This window comes from Tasmannia lanceolata, unplaced genomic scaffold (assembly GCF_043159265.1).
Source record: "Tasmannia lanceolata isolate RefF3 unplaced genomic scaffold, GAP_Taslan_0.1 ptg000037l, whole genome shotgun sequence".
In the NCBI taxonomy this organism is placed as follows: Eukaryota; Viridiplantae; Streptophyta; class Magnoliopsida; order Canellales; family Winteraceae; genus Tasmannia; species Tasmannia lanceolata.
The window spans coordinates 27605075-27620574 of record NW_027518714.1 but is presented as its reverse complement, the minus strand read 5'-3'; the positions used below and the strand labels follow the sequence as shown (position 1 = coordinate 27620574).

Sequence of the window (15500 nt, the reverse complement as noted above, 5' to 3'; positions counted from 1 at the left end):
AAGGTTTCAATGACAGAAGAGGTTTTTTAGGGTTTCTAGCTTGAGTAGAAAGGTGAAAAAGAAGATAAAAATGAAGGATCACAAAAGCTAGAAGAGCACACCGGAGCATAGCCGAAGTTTTGGCCGGAGCTCAGGTGAATCGGCCGGAGAAGACAAGAGGAATATGATTTAGGATTAGGGATTTTTCTCTTTCTCTCCCTCTTTTGCTGATTTTTTTTTTTTACGAAAATGAAAGCTCTTGATAGGTATTTATACGTGTTTGCGATAATTTTTGGACCCAAAATCTCATGGGACAACCACCCCCCCCCCCCCCCCCCCCCTCTATATGTGTGGTCTTAGTTTTGGTTGAATGGGGAGTGGCCTATGGGAAACGTTTTAATGAAATATTAGGCTGACATAACCTACCCCTCCTTAAGTTCTTGGACAACCCCCTGCTGCTATTTAGACAACAAATTATTTTGACAAGACAGCCCTCAGACTGGATAAACTACCCCCCTTCTACTACACTATGCTTACACTAGGCTACCTACCTTGCTCGTTTGCTAAACAAACCTCGACAGATTTCAACGAAATTTTAAAGGGACCTTCCCGGGATCCTAAACTACTCTAGGGTACAATTTGGGACTCTAGTTCACCTATTTGAAGGGTTTTTGCTCAAATCAAGCTATTAGGGGTTCGGTCAAACTGGGGTGTCTATACGCATGGTTTCATCACGTACAAAATTATAAAAATTTGTATGAAAATTACATTATGTAAATCTGGGAAGATGTTTGAAAATTGTTAAAAATCCAAAAAAATTGGAAAATTAGAAAACACTTAAATGTTCAAAGTGGAAACTATATAGATAACCTTTTTGCTTGCAGGTTGCTTGAGCCAATGTTAAAAAATTGCTAGAATAACCCAATGGTTATAGCCACTTGCTTTGCACCGAAAACGCCTCGGGAGGCACTAGGGAGCCAAAGTTGAACACACTTCACTATCATGTATATAAATTCATTATTTGTTTACCTATTTACCCTCGGAGTTAGCAGCACACAGGACTGTCTAGGTGCTTGCATGAGTGATGACGTGCTTGCATTTGGATTTAACACCGTGGCTGTATAAGCTCAACCTCTTCGCTTGGCACGGTTTAGTACCTAAAACGAGTTCCGATTCGTGTCTATGTACCTTCACCTGGGACTCTCGATGGGTATATCAGGCCACGGTCTTGCGCTAAGGGAAAAATTTGTCCTGTCTTATTGCATACCCCAGCATACTAACGCATAATGGTTCATGCCTATTTAAGGTATGTTGAGCCTAGACTAGGGTGCCTTTGACCCATACTATGAGATGTGAGTTACCACATGATTTGGACATACCTAAGCCTTTGCTCCATATAGGACACATCCATTGAGTCTAGAGAGGTGTCCCTAGGTTGCCAAAAGTCTTTGCTAGGGATTTCATCACCCGAGTCCGATGCGCATTCGCAATTTAGATTCTTCCTAAGTCCAATAATCAAGTCTATGCCCTACATAGCACGTGGTTGTAGGTCTTAGGGAGGGGTGTGAGATGTCTAATTAGGACGTCTCACTTCATGCCTAATTAAATTTCATCTATACATTGGTTAGGATTCCCTTCCCTAGTTTAAGGCCTTCCTTCATCTACCCTAGGATAGGATCTCCTTCATTTATGAGTGGACATTTTAAGCTTCAAAGACCCTCACCTTAGGTTCTACTTCCTTTTTAGCTTAAAAACCCTTAACCTCTCCTAGGGTTAATACCTTAGGAATCTTTGTCCTACCCAAGGTTTCAAACATTAACTGCAAATCCTAGTTTAGTATTCCAATTCCTAGATTAGGATCAACCTAAATCCTAGATTAGGATCAATCTCCAAATCCTAGTTTAGCATTCCAATTCCTAGATGAGGACCTACCTTCAAATTCTAGTTTAGGATTCCAGTTCCTAGATTATATCAATCCCCAAATCCTAGTTTAAGATTTCAACCCCCAGATTAGGATCAATCTCCAAATCCTAATTTAGGAATCCAATCCCTAGATTGAGATCAATCTTCAAATTCTAGTTTAGAATTTCAATCCCTAGATTAGGATTTCCAAATCTTAGTGTAGAATCCCAATTCCTAGCATAGAGCCTATTTTCAACCTTAGCTTACGATTTTTCCTTTTTTTACTTCGATCTAGGATTCTATTCCATAGATAGAGGTTTATTTCCTTCCTTTCTGATATAGGACCTTATTTCCTTAACACAAGATAATTCATTAGGTGCCTTAGCTTAGGTTCCTTTTTAATCTTTTTGAAAGTTTTTCAAAAATGTTCAAAACAAAAACAGCAAAAACACAAAACATAATCAGGTTCCTTTTTAATCTTTATGAAAGATATTAAAAAATGTTCAAAACAAAAATAGCAAAAACACAAAACATAAACAAAGAATTTTTTTTACAAAAAGTTTCCTTTGGAATAATTGAGATTATCATTCCTCCTGTCACTTTGTCTTGTGTATCAGGATCTCACCTCATGGCATCAAAGGGATTACTAGATTGGATCAAGCATTCTAAGCCACACGAGCAGCCCAATCTTAGACTCTTTCCTTTCTTAGCCCCTATTCCAGTAGACCGGAAACTCCTTCGTGCTGCTGCCCAATGTTGGGATTCGTACTATCATTTCTTCCAGTTTGGTACGGAAGAAGCCTGCCCTATTCATGAGGAGGGGTGTACTCTTTTGGACTTCCCATATGATTGACCCATGATAAAGCCTTCACTCAAAGATGAGTACCACACTATGTTCAACGAATTGATTTGTGATAAGCAACACGATGCTAAGGCTTTTGTGAAAGACAAAAGCATATTAACTAATCGACTTATCCGAGTTTATGGTCCAGATGGAAACCCCGATAAAGTCAGTTTCCAATTTTGTTGATATAGGGCACTTAGACCTAGGAAACGGGGGGATTAGGTTGGGTTACCCGCGGGTCATGCGGGTGCGGGTCAAACGGGTTGGGTAAAAAATGACCTGCATCCCTACGGGTTATCACTTAGGTGACCTGCACCCACTGCAAGTGGGTTGGGTCAACCCGCAATTTTTTGCCAAAGAGTTTTTTTTGGATGAATAAGGAAATTATAGCAACAAAAACAAAAGAAGAGACTTAGAAAAAATGCCTGGAGTACCCCCATTACAAACAAACCCGTGTCCCTTTTATACTAGGTTGTGTTTCCTCTTAATCTAGACCATCCATTTATCTTTTTATTTGATCTCACGGTTCGTATGGATTGCTTCTCAATGAAGTAACACAAAATGCCTGGAGTACCCTCCAAAAGAGAGAAATCCCCTCTTTTATGTGAAAGCTGCCCTTTGTTGCGAGTTAGGAAATGCGGCCGGTATCTACTCGAATCGAAAAAAACAAAATGCGGGTACCAACGGGTTCACCTGACCCAACCCACGTTTTGGTGGGTTGGGTGACCCGTTGGTCAATTTTGATGGGTCACTCAAATGCCAACCCGTATCCGCAAATTTGTGGGTGGGTTGGGTCGATCTGCGGGCATGGGTTAATTTTGCCAGGTCTAAGGGTACTCATCTTCTGTGTCTATGCTAGATTTCTCATGTGTCAGAGTTCCAATATTGCATCCTCGACCATCCTCGATGTGATTGAGTAGAGCAAGGCTAACCCAGTTCCCACTATCATTGTGGAGACTCTAAATGGTTTGGATAATCCTTTGCATCCTCTCAGGCTCCTTTTGCAGGTAGTCTGGACCTCTTGTATGTTTGGCTGTGCCATAGACTTTTTGTTGCTCGAACATGAAAAAAATGAGTACATATATCAAATATGGAGAGAGTTGTATCATGATAAGGCATGGAGGAATCGACAATGACAGGAACACACACGATGCAGGAAATAGGGTGGAGATATGAGTGCCGACAAAGCCAGCGGCATCTGTGACAAGAACAAAGATATTGCAGTGAGAGTGAACGAGGGCGGAGAAGTGGATGTGTCTCTCTGAAACTGTCTAAGATGATGGTACGGAGAGAACGGCAGAAGACTTCAGAGGATTGTGGCATAAGGCACAGACTAAAGACAACCAATGGTCGTTGGATCTGGATTTGTAGTGATGAGCTATGATTGGAGTTGACGGCATCTCAAAGGTCGGGTAGATTGGCCATCCGCAGGATAATGGAATTGTGTGTGTTGTGGTCAACACAATGTTTGGATCTGATCGACCCACTCTGATCCCACCTCTTAATTTGGATTGCAGGGAAAATATTTCTTAAGATTTTTTCCTTTAGAAATTCTGTTGTTTCTGTAAGATGGAAACGATATATTTTAGGAAGGGATTTGCTAGTGTCCATCGCAGAAGCCATTTTGCGGATGATCTGCTGCATCTAACAGTAGCCACCTCGTGAATGAAGACAAAATCTGCTGAAAAGTGGGCCTCTGTGGCTGCTATAAGATGCAACAGACCATCCGTGAAATGCCTTCTGCGATGGACGCTAGCAAATCCCTTTTAGGAATACTATAATAAACTGGCTGTTTGGATACATGGATTTTATAATCTAGAATTATATAAGCTAAAACCGGCATGATACTTTTTTAGGATTGTAATCAAACAATGGTAAAGCATGAAATTTTGGAAAAGTGTTTTATCGCCAAACTCTTCCATAAAATTACGGCATGAAATTCATGCAGTCCAAACTTGTCCTAACTAGACCCAGCAAATGGGTAACCCGTGCGGGTAGGGGTACAGCCCGCGCGAGTACGTACCCAGCTGTTACGGGTAAAAAATACCCGCAGTTCTATGGGTAGCTTTTCAGTAACCCAGACCCAACCCGTGCGAGTTGGGTAAACCGGCGGGTAACTCAACAAATATATATTTAATTTTTTTTAAAAAAAACACCTTTTACGGCAACGACGATTTCATTTTCTATGGACCATAATCAAATAGAAAATGCAGTCAAGTGCAGTGATTAATTCAGTAATTTCCATAGATACCCTTACAAACTCCTTGAATATCTAAACTTCTCAATCAACAATCCTGAACGTGGAAATAATAGTCTCTGCTTTGCTATTTCCTAGCAGCCCATGGTTTTCAATGCCACCACCAAAAATGTTAGTACTTGCTAAGGAGCAAATGATCCCGAAAAGAGCATCAAATAACCATGGAGACTTCGTGATAGATATCACTCAATTATTACATTATCAAACATGCAGATCTTGAATTATAAAGAAACCTGACTATATTTCTACTAAAAATTCCATAAACACATTCTAGTAAACTTAGCCCCAATCAAGGACGGCATGTAATAGAAGGATTCTACTCATGGATGCAGAAAGGCAAGATATCACTTGTGGGAGCCAAGTCCAACCAATTTTCTAGCTACAATTGTCTGCATAAACTGTTCCAGACCACCCTAAATCTTGCACCAGACTTGTCCACAAAACAATTGGAGATGAGAGCTTGAAATTCAACATGTAGCAAAATCTGCTTGAAATTACAACTGGGCTTTGTGCCAAATCTGCTTGAATCGATATTACTGTTTAGTCTTTAGTGAATGAAAACCAAGAAAAAACCTAACCAGTTTTGACGGGTAACCTGCGGGCACGAGGGTTCGACCCAGACCCATCCGCTGGTCACGGGTGTAGGTCTTTTTTTTGGCGGGTAACAAAATTGGTACCCGTACCTGCAAATTTTGCTACGGGCCGGGTGTACCCGCGGGTACGGTTGCCATTTTGCCGGGTCTAGTCCTAACCGACCAACTTTTTGCCAAACATTTCTAGTTGGAGGAATCCTATGCACACTAACTTTAGTCTCAAGGTGGTGTCTTGTTAGAAATAGTTACCTCTTTGATTACAAATAGGTCGCCCATTTTAGAGGCTACATACCAGTCATGATGCGACTAGAATATCGTGCGATTAAGTCTAGCAGTCTAAATTTGTTATTCTCAAATTGGTTTTAGAAAGTAAATAAATACGTGGAGGAGAGGCGTCAGGTTCAAAGTTAAAACTCATGCGACCACTAAGTAGCTTCGTATGCGAGCGTGACTCGCGTCTTTTTGCTTTTTAGTTTTTTAATATTAATTATAAAAGGTTACTGATATTAGCACTACCGTGTTTTAATATTAAAAGGCTTGGTTGGGTTGAGTTGAGTTCAGTACAAATTCAGCTTGTCTTATTGTAATTAGCTTTTGAGATATTTTTTGGAACCATAATAACGTTTGACATCAATACCTTTAAATAATAAAAGTCAAGATAATTTAATGCACTTATCAAAACATGGTAGTGCAAATATCAATAGCCTCTCTTATTCTTACAAAGTTACAATGGACTCGGACTCTTATTATTGACAGAGGGACTCTCTCTCTCTCTCTCTTTAGAGAAATATAAAAGCTAGATTCGTCTCTTGGGACAAAAACAAACTTCAAAAAACCTATCTTTTCCTTTGATATTCATTAACGATGTTCCATTCTCTTTCGAATCTCTTCGAATTTCTTCGTTTTCTTCAATCGCATCCTTCCTTCCTTTCATCCGTTGAATTCCTTGCTTCGTTTTGATCTCTATTTCATCATATTCGGTGCGTATTTTTGTGCCCTAATTCGTGTTTTGGGGTTAATTTTGGAAGGGAATTCTAGGGTTTTTTTTTTCTCCTGGGGGAATGGATTCGGAGGACGATATGCACGATGCGAATGATGTGGAATCGGTGGAGGATTTCTACAGTGGGGAGACGGCCATGGCAAGCGATGATGATGCTGATGGGGATTATGAGTTTGATAATGACACAGATGGGTCTGATGACACCAACTCACACCGTCAACAGGTGATTTCTGAGCCCTAATTCGTGGAAAGATTTTGGTTTTTTATATATGATAGTCGGTTAAAAAGTTATTTTTTCTGTGTTGATTCTGCTAATTAGGGTTTTGTTTGTTTGGATGTGTCTTTGACAATTGATTGTGTTTTTGTTGGGTTTTAATGACTTTTTGTTGATTTTTGTCCAATCAATTGGAAGCTGAAAATTGGGCTTGACAGTTATGACAGTCGAAAAAACTGTTTTTTCGACTGTGTGTTGATTATGTTAATTAGGGTTTTGTTAGCTTGGATGTGTCATTGACAATGGGTTTTGTTTCTGTTGGGTTTCTTACATCTTTTTTGTTGATTTTTGTGCAATCAATTCGAAGCTGAAATCGGGGTGGATTGATATGTATATACTGAAAAGTCTGTTGTAATTTATCATCAGTTCAGGTTTTAAATTGCAAAAGCTTTCTAGGTTAATGATTAATTTGTTTGGGTTAATGTTCAATTTGTTCCATCAGACGTGGGTTTCAACGATTGGGGGTCATAGGATTGATAGAGGAAGGTTGGAATATATGTAGACAGTGGATTTTTTTTTTCTGATGGTATTTTAGCTGGTAATTCTCATGGATTTAGTTGTTGAACTTGAAAGTTTCTGGATTTTGAGCCGTGGAATTGTAGGGAACTATATTTTTGTTGGAGTTTTGTAGAGTTTCTTACAGAATATCTGCATGTCTGTCTGTCTCTCTCTCTTCGTAACTCATAACTGTAATGTGATCCTCTGTCACAGTGGGATCATATGTTCCATAGTTTTTAAACACCCTGCATTATTGTGGACTGCCCTGTGTTGACTCCCTTTTACCTTTGCTGCGTTCAGTGTTACGTCGCCGCTTTCTGCGTTTTGTCCTACAAATCAATAAAAACTCCTTTGACTCTCCTGAGTTTTGACCGCTCCAACATAGTACTCAGCTGCGTCAGCCGAGTACTCAGCCGCGTCAACCGAGTACTTAGGATTTTCTTGACCCGCATAGGCGCATACGCATTATGAAACACTGGTTCCATATATCCCCTTTATATTAAAAGCACTCTGGCTGTCTGCCACTTTCTAGCTTATTATTCTGTATCATTTAGTCCAATTTGTTTGTCGATCAAGCTTGCTTGTTGTGGGCATTTCCACCAGTTAGTCTTCACGATTCTTCTTTCCATTTTTCTTCTATTAACGTGATACCATAAAGCACAATTTGGTTAGAGCATATCAGGTTTGACCCATATTGCAAGCCTAGCCTGAACCAAACATGTGCTTATGGTGAACCAAGAAAACTCTGGGAATTTTAAACAAGACTCCAGTTTCTAAATGTGTTTCTTTCGGCAATCCCCAATTTTGCATATTTTTTCTAACTTCATTTGCTTAGATTAAGTTCAAATTTTAAGAGAACATTAATTAATTCTTCACTCTTATTATTTTGAGGTACCTTAAAAATGTTTGCACTTATATGTATCTTGTTGGAAGAAAAATCAAAGTCCAAAACACCCTGACATCCGTTATACGGATTCCTAAAGCGTTGACTTATCATGTGTTATTGGGCAATTAGTATGCATCCATTGGACAATGGCTTTTTTTTTCGAATGGTAACTGAATATATTAAAAAGGGAGAGACCGAAAAAGTCCCCCCGCACACCCCACTAAAACAGAATTACACAAAAGAGAAAAGGAAAAAGAAAAACAATACAATAAGAAATTAAGGGGGCAGAAAGTCGTAAAGCTCCAGAGCCTGTTTGACAGCACCCGCTTTAGTCAACTTGTCAGCGACTTCATTAGCTGATCTCCTTACATTTTAGAACGACATAGAGCACCCAACCGTTATATCCTTTATTTCATCGAAAAAACGAAGAAATCTCCAAGGAGGAACCACCGAACCCTTAAGCGACCTAATGACATTTAACGACTCTCCTTCCACGATAGTGCTCGCCACCCTCTCACTCGCTAAAAGCAAAATGCCTTGATATGCGGCTCTAGCTTCAGCTTTGTTCGAATCTGCTACGCCGATAGGCCCGGAATTAGCCTGCAAAACTTCCCCATCGGAACTCCTCAAGACACCCTCGATCCTGGCTAGACCGGGGTTGCCCAAGCTTGATCCATCAAAGTTCAACTTGGAAAAACCAGCAGGTGGATTGACCCACTTCTGTACAATTACAGGATCGGGGACTTGACTGTTGCAAACCACTTTCCACCCCGCCCACAAGTCGAAAGTCGAGACAAATTTGAAAATTGGCAGCGCCCTCGCCCAGGAAATCGATAACGCGACTACCTTGATATATAGATAGTAAGAAGAATTTGCATGCCCAACGAAAATCCTATTATTTCTTTCCGTCCATAGAACCCACATCGTGGCCAATAAAGAAATCGACCACAATACTTTCCCTTTTTTCCTCCATGGAATAAAAGACCACCCTTCAAAAAGATCCTTCACATTAGAAGGGAACACCCATGCAATACCGAACCTCGACAGGACCCCTCCTCAAACCTCTCGAGCTACTTTGCTATGAATAAATAAATGATCCACCGACTCCCCTGCTTCTATACACAAAGCGCAATGATCGACTATAATCATATTCCTAGCCCTCAAAAAGTCCACCGTTTGTATACGACCTTGAATCGCCGCCCACCCAAAGAAGCAAATTCTTGGGGGAACCTTAATCTTCCACAATTTTGCAACAGAAAGATTTTCTTCAAACGGATTCAGGCCCTTGAAGAAGAATTTTACCGAAAAAAACCCGAAGAATACCAAACCCATAACCTTTTATCCACCCCTGAAGAGCTAATGTAATTACCTTCCAAGACCTGAAGTAACGAGACCATCGAGAGCAATTCCCTGTCAAAGAAGTTTCTGCGGAATAGCGGCTTCCATATCACTTTATTGTCTCGAAACTCGAAACAATCTTTAACTAAAGCTTGCTTGTCTGCGGCCACAACATATAGATTAGGGAATAAATCTTTTAAAGGAATGACGGAACACCATACCATATTCCAAAAAGAAATTCTATCCCCCCAATAAACTCTATATCTTACGCCGCGATCGAAACTTGAACTCAATCGCATAATATCCCTCCACAAAGTCACCCCCGTTTTATTGAAACGATTTAGAGATCTCCAATTTCCCACATCTGCACCATATTTACCACAAATAACTTTCGCCCACAACCGTGACTGTTCCTCGCTAAACCTCCACAACCATTTCCCCAAGAGAGCAACATTTACTTGTTTGATCTTTCTGATCCCCAAACCCGGGCTTACATACATCTTCCCAAGAGACCAAAGAGAGACTCCTCTTTTCCTTCGATCCTCCTCATGAAAACCTCCTCTAGATCAATTCGATACACTTTGCAATGCTAATAGGGCACATGAATAAAGATAATTGGTAAATAGGAATATTAGACAACACAACCTTATTCAATGTCAATCTTCCCCCTTTTGATACCAAATTCCTTTTCTAGGGATCTAGTCGCCTTTCAATTCTTTCCACAATGGGAGCCCAAGAACCTATTTTTGGTCTTCCCCCTCCCAAAGGGAACCCAAGATAAGAAGAAGGAAAACTATCTAAAAGGCACCCCATAAGATTTGCCAGATTCTTTGCTTCATCCTCTCCCACATTCACTGCATATAACCGAGACTTTAAAAAATTCGACCTTTGACCAGTAACGATTTCATAGCATCTCAACACCGCTTTAAGATTCAAAATTTGGGATATCTGGGGGATACTAAATAATAGGGTATCATCCGCAAATTGCAGATGCGACACCTCAATTCTATTCTGGCTACATTGTATCCCCTCAACTAGCCCCACAGATTTGCCTTTCTCCATTAAAAGACTCAGAGCTTCAGCAACAATAACGAACAGGAAAGGAGATAACGGATCCCCTTGCCGCAAACCTCGTGACGATCTAAAAAATCCTTTTGGAGAGCCATTTATAAGAATGGAAAACCAAGCCGACAATAAGCAACTTTTTATCCACCCACGCCACCTGTTCCCAAACCCGATTTTCCCAAGGAAATGATCCAAACAATGCCATTCTACTCTATCATAAGCTTTTTCCATGTCAAGTTTGCACACAACTTCTGCAATACCCGCCTTTACCATCCAATCCACCGTTTCATTGGCCACCAAAGAGCAATCCAAAATCTGCCGCTGGCTCACAAAAGCACACTGATTTAACGAAATAATATGAAGAAGAACCACTTTTATCCTGTCTGCCAATATCTTTGACAGGACTTTATAAAGGTAACCAACTAGACTGATAGGTCTAAAATCCGAGACCTTCACTGCACCTTTAATTTTTGGCAACAGAGCTATGAACGACGCGCCAGTGCCTCTATCCAACACCATACCTTCAAAAAAGTCCCTGAAAAATTTAAGGAGGTCTCCTTTCACAAACTCCCAGCAAGATTGAAAGAATGCCATACAAAAACCATCCGGCCCCGGAGCTTTATCGCGGTCCATCGAAAAAACCCCTCTCTCCACCTCCTTCCGAGAATGGCCTTTCCAACGCCACCCTACTGTTCTCATCTAGCACCTTAAAATGCACATCATCTAATACCGGTCGGACTATGTCTTCCGAAGAATATAAAGTCTTATAGAAATCCAGAATTTCCTTGGTGATAACTTCCTTATTGTATGATAATGCACCGTCGACCTCTAGAGTCGCTATACGATTGTTTTGCCTTTTCGCACTAGCTATCCCTGAAAAATTTAAGGAGGTCCCCTTTCACAAACTCCCAGCAAGATTGAAAGAATGCCATACAAAAACCATCCGGCCCCAGAGCTTTATCGCGGTCCATCGAAAAAACCCTTTTCTCCACCTCCTCTTCCGAGAACGGCCTTTCCAACTCCACCCTACTGTTCTCATCTAGCACCTTAAAATGCACATCATCTAATACCGGTCGCACTATGTCTTCCGAAGAATATAAAGTCCTATAGAAATCCAGAATTTCCTTGGTGATAACTTCCCTATTGTATGATAATGCATCGTCGACCTCTAGAGCCGCTATACGATTGTTTCGCCTTCTCGCACTAGCTATGCTGTGAAAGTAAGCAGTATTTTTGTCCCCCTCCTTCAACCACAAAGCTCTTGATTTCTGCCTCCACGATATTTCATCCTGCAATAAAAGACATCTGTGTTCTGCCTTGTATCGACCCAAATCATTCAGCTCTTCCTCTAAAGCAGTCCCCTCCTCATTCGCCAAAGAGATAGCTCGAATTCTGTCAACCACAACTTTCTTTAAGATCTTACCTCGATTCTATTAGAGTTCCATTCTTTGATTTTCTTCTTTAGAGCTCTGAGCTTTTCCCCTATGACAAAATCCGCCGCCCCTTCAACCTTATGCGATACCCACCAACCCCCATCAACTCTTCCATCTTTGGAATTTCAAGCCAAGCCAAGTCAAACCTAAACGGAGAGGGATCCCAAGAATCCAATCTTGGATCAAGCAATAGCGGGCACTGATTCGAGACTGAATGAATAAGAGCCTTTTGATATGAGTCCGGAAAGATGGATAACCACTCTGAGCAAAACAAAAACCGGCCAATTCGACTCTTCCTGGTGTTTCTAGACCAAGTAAATTTAGCCCCCGACAAAGGAATATCAATCAATTCATGACTAGCGATAAAATCAGAAAATTCACCCATATACTGATTGGATCTTCTACAACCCAGCCTCTCTTCAACCCATCTAATTTCGTTAAAATCCCCCCCTCCAAGCACCACGGATGTCCCCACTTATTTCTGACTACGACTAGTTCTTCCCATAAATAAACCTTTTCATTCCTCACTGTTGGACCATATATACCTGTGAAGGTTACCAAGATAGGTTCCCCACCTTCGTCGTCAAGACGATTGAAACTGAAAACCTACCTATCCATGAGTCTTGCATTTCCCACCTTGATTGATCCCACATAACTAGAATGCCCCCTGCGGCTCCAATCGCATCCAAGGATAGGAATTCCCAATTCGCATTCGCTCCTAAACTCTTAACTAAAGACCTATTCACCACCCCCATCTTTGTTTCTTGAAGACAAACTACCTCAGGTTTATTATGTTTTACAACTTCTTTAACTTGAGCCTTTTTTTCCAATGACCCCAACCCATTCACATTCCAAGAAATTATCTTCATGGGCAAACCGATTTGAGAGCTAGATGACCCCTGGGACCTCCTCTTTTACTACTTTTCCTATTTGAACATTTGGAGTGTCTACCATTAGACCCATCATAATTAACTTCGGATTTGAGTTTGGCTAATTCCCGCAGCATCTTCTTAATCCCCTCTAAACTGGAAGGGTTGGAAAATATTCTCTGATCTAATTCTCTTCCCTCCGCAACCCTGAACATATTTATTAACTGATCATCCGGTTCTGAATAAGTCAAGCCCAAAGCTCTGCTAGTAGAAATGATGTGGTTTACAAACACCTCCAAAATCTCATATTTAGGATCAACCCAGGAAATGGGTTTAGGATTTTCCTTCTGAGTAATAACCATAGCCAGATTATTGCACCTGTTATCGGACCAAGATGAGTAATCGTGGCCCCTACTGTCCTTCCCACCGATATCCTCCCACCTATACATCTGCACAAATCTGTCTAAAGATACATTGGATGAAGGGAGAACATCATTCACTTCCTCACTTTGCAAAAGAAACTGACCTTGACTCCCCCCTGTCAAAATAACATCTCCCACGAGACCCTCCTCACTGTTTCTGCAAACTCGTCCAACAGATTAATGATGAGATTAGATTCGCCCAAAAACCCTTCTGCCCCTTGGTTCCCCAGACTTGGTGTTTGAAGGATCGGATAACACTTGGCTCGCACAGACAAACAGACCGTAAGAGAAGAAAAATTCCCAGAGGCTTTCAACCTGATTTGGGAATCTACCGCACTACTAACCCCGCTTGGATAAGATATAGGAAGCCCAATAACCGAATTGTCCAAAAAGTCCACCAGATCACGTGGGCTATGGGCCTCCAAACAGCTCAGATTAAAAAGGTTCGTCGAACGTGATAATTCCATATAACCCAACGGAGAGGATTCGATTGAATGGCTAGATCCACAGATCCGAGGGATAGGAGAAAAAACAAACTGCGACAAAGGGCCCATCTGCAAATACTGACCATCCGACGGTTGAGAACCCACTAAACTTATCAGAGGGTTATGAGACTCCACCAACGTCGAGAAACCTACTACTGACGACCGCCTTACTGGAGACAAATGAGAGCACGCCACGTTGTCCCTCTGCATGGTAATCATCTCATCGTTCAAATCACCGTAAGCTACCCCCTTGTAGCTCATGCTACCACCACGTGAAGAGGACACGTCGTAGGGTAGACTAGAAGAAGAAGAGGCGTACGAAATTTTTTCTCCCCCTTGATTGCTATACTGCGCACCCCTCTTCTCCGGCACGACGCCGCTAGTAAACTCGATCGAACCAGACCAAGGTTGACAAAATAGTTCCGCCGTCTCCTCCGATTCACGAACTTCAGAAAGCCAAGGCCAAGAAAAACATCGTAATACCACCACCCAAAATACTGTTTCATCTATACACACCGGAAGTTTCATTACATCGGAAGCAGAATTGGACGCCATTAATAAGATCATAGCCGACTCATACCCATTACCCATTTCGCAAGACCCATCTGTCGCTAGCACTCTTCCGATTCTGCATCCTATCTTTCTAAAATTGACCACAGACCAAGCATGAGGAGGCAGACCTTTAATCGACCACCAAGAAGATAAGAAATTGCCTGAAAATCTATCTTTCCACTCAGATACCATTTCGAATGGACTAGCTTCACCGCTAGCCCATTGAACCTTATACGAGTCCAACAAGAGAATCTGTGAAGAGGCAATAGCAAACTCCTGAGGAGCCACCTGCGTAACCTTTAAACTTCCTGTGTTTCCTGACATCTTCTCCAACCACCTTGCAACTCCTCTGCATCAAGAGTTATTTCACCTTTATTTTTCCCTCATAGAGTGCTTTTAATACTGAACTGAGGAACTAATGCTATGGAGTCCGCCCAGATTTTTTCCTGACAAAAAACTGTATCCTCATTAAGTCCTGGTTCAGCATCATAGCCTTCTAACCCCTCATTACGAGCTACGTCAGTGAATACCCCTGTTTCTTTTTCCACTTCCCCAATTACAGCTACCTTAGGCAAAGGTTCTTTCAGCTTCTCCTTGGATGAGATAACTAAGGGGTTTTTGAAGAAATTGGCGGGAACGTTCATGTCACCCGACCAAACTTTCCCACACCTGTAACATTCCACCCTTCTTCTAAAGTTGATAAACTTGCACTTAGAGCATTTCCAATCCCCTAAATTACTCTTTCCTTCTTTTGGCCACCCTGAACAATCTCTCATCTCTTCTACTACGTTTTACTTTCCAAATCTCCTGTAATCTTTTTCTCCCATATTGGTACGCTTTAGCCAGAGAATCCCTGTTGTTATTCCAGATTCGGGGCTGAAAAGCAGTTCGATTCATAAACCTCTCATGCCCATTTGAGTTCATGTTCTTCACAAATTCCTCCATCAATATAAGCTGCAAGCCGAAACAGATTGTAGGCGTTGGTGATCTTTATTCCACCTACCTCCAGCAATTTCCAATCTGACAGTCTCACAATGTGTAGACAGAACTTCTCACCTCTCACCCCTAGATATGAGTCGGAAACAGATGAAGATAACGAGATG

General features: G+C 41.3%; 1 protein-coding gene across 1 annotated transcript in view; it reads left to right on the top strand.

Annotated features, from left to right (window-relative positions):
- Positions 1-6336: 6336 nt before the first annotated feature.
- LOC143860364 (putative E3 ubiquitin-protein ligase ARI8) overlaps positions 6337-15500 on the top strand; it is a 73957-nt gene continuing 64793 nt past the window's right edge. Inside the window, exon 1 of the mRNA XM_077370951.1 lies at positions 6337-6798. Coding sequence (XP_077227066.1) covers positions 6637-6798 — 162 coding nt within the window. The 5' untranslated portion in view covers positions 6337-6636. The remainder of the gene's footprint in view (positions 6799-15500) is intronic.